Raw genomic sequence first — 2,778 nt, 5'->3', positions numbered from 1 at the left:
TTGAAGAGGGGGGGGACAATTGAATTCATTTTTGAGCAAGGCTGTAACGTAACAAAATGTGGAAAAAGTCAAGGGGTCTGAATACTTTCCCAATGCACTGTACATGCGATGTCTTGCCAGCTGCCCATCATTAACAAGTGTTGACACCTCAGTACCCATACCCAAACTTGTTTTTCCTCCCACAATGCAGTGCATTTCAAATGCTCTTCGCTCGATGCGTGCCTCGCCAATCCTTTGGTACTATCAATAGCATGCTTCCAGTTAGAATAGGTAGAATACCCAGCTTGGGTGAAGGCCTTTTCTGCAAAATTCCGCATCTGCAGTAACCGAGTGTTCCCAGCCACTCTCTTCCTATGAACCAGTTGCTATTAAATTAACGTTTTTGGAAAGAAAACCTGCGGCTAGAGTAGGATTCTAGGCTAACCTGGGCTGGCTCCTCTGTTCCAAGATCGTCAGGAAGAGTCGGAGGTGGAGGGGACTGTGGTACCATTATCCTGGTGCTGCTTGTGGAAGAGGTGGTAGGCTCTGCACACGGAGCTAGCTGGAGATCGGCAGTATCACCACTGCTGGGCTCTGCAGTATCACCACTGATGGGCATGGCAGTATCACCACTGATGGGCATGGCAGTATCACCACTGATGGGCATGGCAGTATCACCACTGATGGGCATGGCAGTATCACCACTGATGGGCATGGCAGTATCACCACTGCTGTGCTCTGCAGTATCACCACTGCTGTGCTCTGCAGTATCACCACTGCTGTGCTCTGCAGTATCACCACTGCTGGGCTCTGCAGTATCACCACTGATGGGCATGGCAGTATCACCACTGATGGGCATGGCAGTATCACCGCTGATGGGCATGGCAGTATCACCACTGCTGGGCATGGCAGTATCACCACTGATGGGCATGGCAGTATCACCACTGCTGGGCTCTGCATTATCACCACTGCTGGGCTCTGCAGTATCACCACTGATGGGCTCTGCAGTATCACCACTGATGGGCATGGCAGTATCACATTTTGCTACAACTGAAGGGGCACAAGTTTTAACTAAGGGCACTAAGCCCCCTTTTGGCCCCTCGTGGAGCCGCTCTACAGTCAGTTGTAGTAAGCAGTAGGAATCTTGTGGACATTACTTCATACTGACGGCTCTCCACAGTGACCTCTAACCCACAGCGGATTGATGTCCCCATCTACTGGCATTTAGTCGCGTGTCTGTACAATACCTTACTTCCGACACTGCTAACGATGGACTGGTTGTCCAAACTCAATTTATGACTTGTTTGGGGTGACTGTGCTCGTGGCATTTTAGTTGTCACGTGTGTATGTGTGTGTGTGTGTGTGTGTGTGTGTGTGTGTGTGTGTGTGTGTGTGTGTGTGTGTGTGTCCGTGTCCTTTTGCTTACGACATTACTCTGTAAACACCTCGTAACATATCTAGTCATGTGTGTCACTTCGAACATTACTTTGTAAATGATCTATGATTACTTTATGATAACCTGTGTGCTGATTTGGTCTGATTTAAGTGGGGTGCGATCATTGGATGACTTTGTCTCAAACAGCTACTCGTTTTGTACCCAACAACATATTAAAAGGTACTATTTTTTACTATTGTTCACTAAAAAAGTGAATCAATATGAACTACAGTAGTACTAAAAGGATATGCATATGAAAGTGAGACAAAGCCACACACTAAAAACAAATGGTTCTATATAGTGTACCAAATCAGTTATTTTTTGGGCTTGTTACCATAGCGGATCCTTTTTGGTGCTATATAGAGCCTATATTTTGAAAGTTCTATAAAGAACAATGCTCATAAAGTTATAAATGTAACCTGTATGGTGCTATAAAGAACCCTTTCCTAAGGTTCTTTATAGAACCCTTTCCTAAGGTTCTATAAAGAACCCTTCCCTAAGGTTCTATAAAGAACCCTTTCCTAAGGTTCTATAAAGAACCATTTCCTAAGGTTCTATAAAGAACACTTTCCTAAGGTTCTATAAAGAACCCTTTCCTAAGGTTCTATAAAGAACCCTTTCCTAAGGTTCTATAAAGAACCATTTCCTAAGGTTCTATAAAGAACACTTTCCTAAGGTTCTATAAAGAACCCTTTCCTAAGGTTCTATAAAGAACCCTTTCCTAAGGTTCTATAAAGAACCATTTCCTAAGGTTCTATAAAGAACCCTTTCCTAAGGTTCTATAAAGAACCCTTTCCTAAGGTTCTATAAAGAACCATTTCCTAAGGTTCTATAAAGAACACTTTCCAAAGGTTCTATAAAGAACCCTTTCCTAAGGTTCTATAAAGAACCCTTTCCTAAGGTTCTATAAAGAACCATTTCCTAAGGTTCTATAAAGAACACTTTCCTAAGGTTCTATAAAGAACCCTTTCCTAAGGTTCTATAAAGAACTCTTTCCTAAGGTTCTATAAAGAACCCTTTCCTAAGGTTCTATAAAGAACCATTTCCTAAGGTTCTATAAAGAACCCTTTCCTAAGGTTCTATAAAGAACCATTTCCTAAGGTTCTATAAAGAACACTTTCCTAAGGTTCTATAAAGAACCCTTTCCTAAGGTTCTATAAAGAACCATTTCCTAAGGTTCTATAAAGAACACTTTCCTAAGGTTCTATAAAGAACCCTTTCCTAAGGTTCTATAAAGAACCCTTTCCTAAGGTTCTATAAAGAACCATTTCCTAAGGTTCTATAAAGAACACTTTCCTAAGGTTCTATAAAGAACCCTTTCCTAAGGTTCTATAAAGAACCCTTTCCTAAGGTTCTATAAAGAA

The 2,778-nt window shown here is 42.2% G+C and overlaps 1 protein-coding gene across 1 annotated transcript; it reads right to left on the bottom strand.

Annotated features, from left to right (window-relative positions):
- Window positions 1–373: 373 nt before the first annotated feature.
- On the bottom strand, window positions 374–1,006 carry LOC139369506 (small proline-rich protein 3-like). Its single transcript, XM_071108750.1, has one exon. It carries the CDS (start codon window positions 1,004–1,006, stop codon window positions 374–376), a length of 633 nt encoding a protein of 210 aa, XP_070964851.1.
- Window positions 1,007–2,778: the final 1,772 nt, after the last annotated feature.

This window comes from Oncorhynchus clarkii, chromosome 17 (genome assembly GCF_045791955.1).
Source record: "Oncorhynchus clarkii lewisi isolate Uvic-CL-2024 chromosome 17, UVic_Ocla_1.0, whole genome shotgun sequence".
NCBI lineage: Eukaryota > Metazoa > Chordata > Actinopteri > Salmoniformes > Salmonidae > Oncorhynchus > Oncorhynchus clarkii.
The sequence above is the reverse complement of the archived record's forward strand: the minus strand, read 5'-3'. Positions and strand labels throughout refer to the sequence as shown.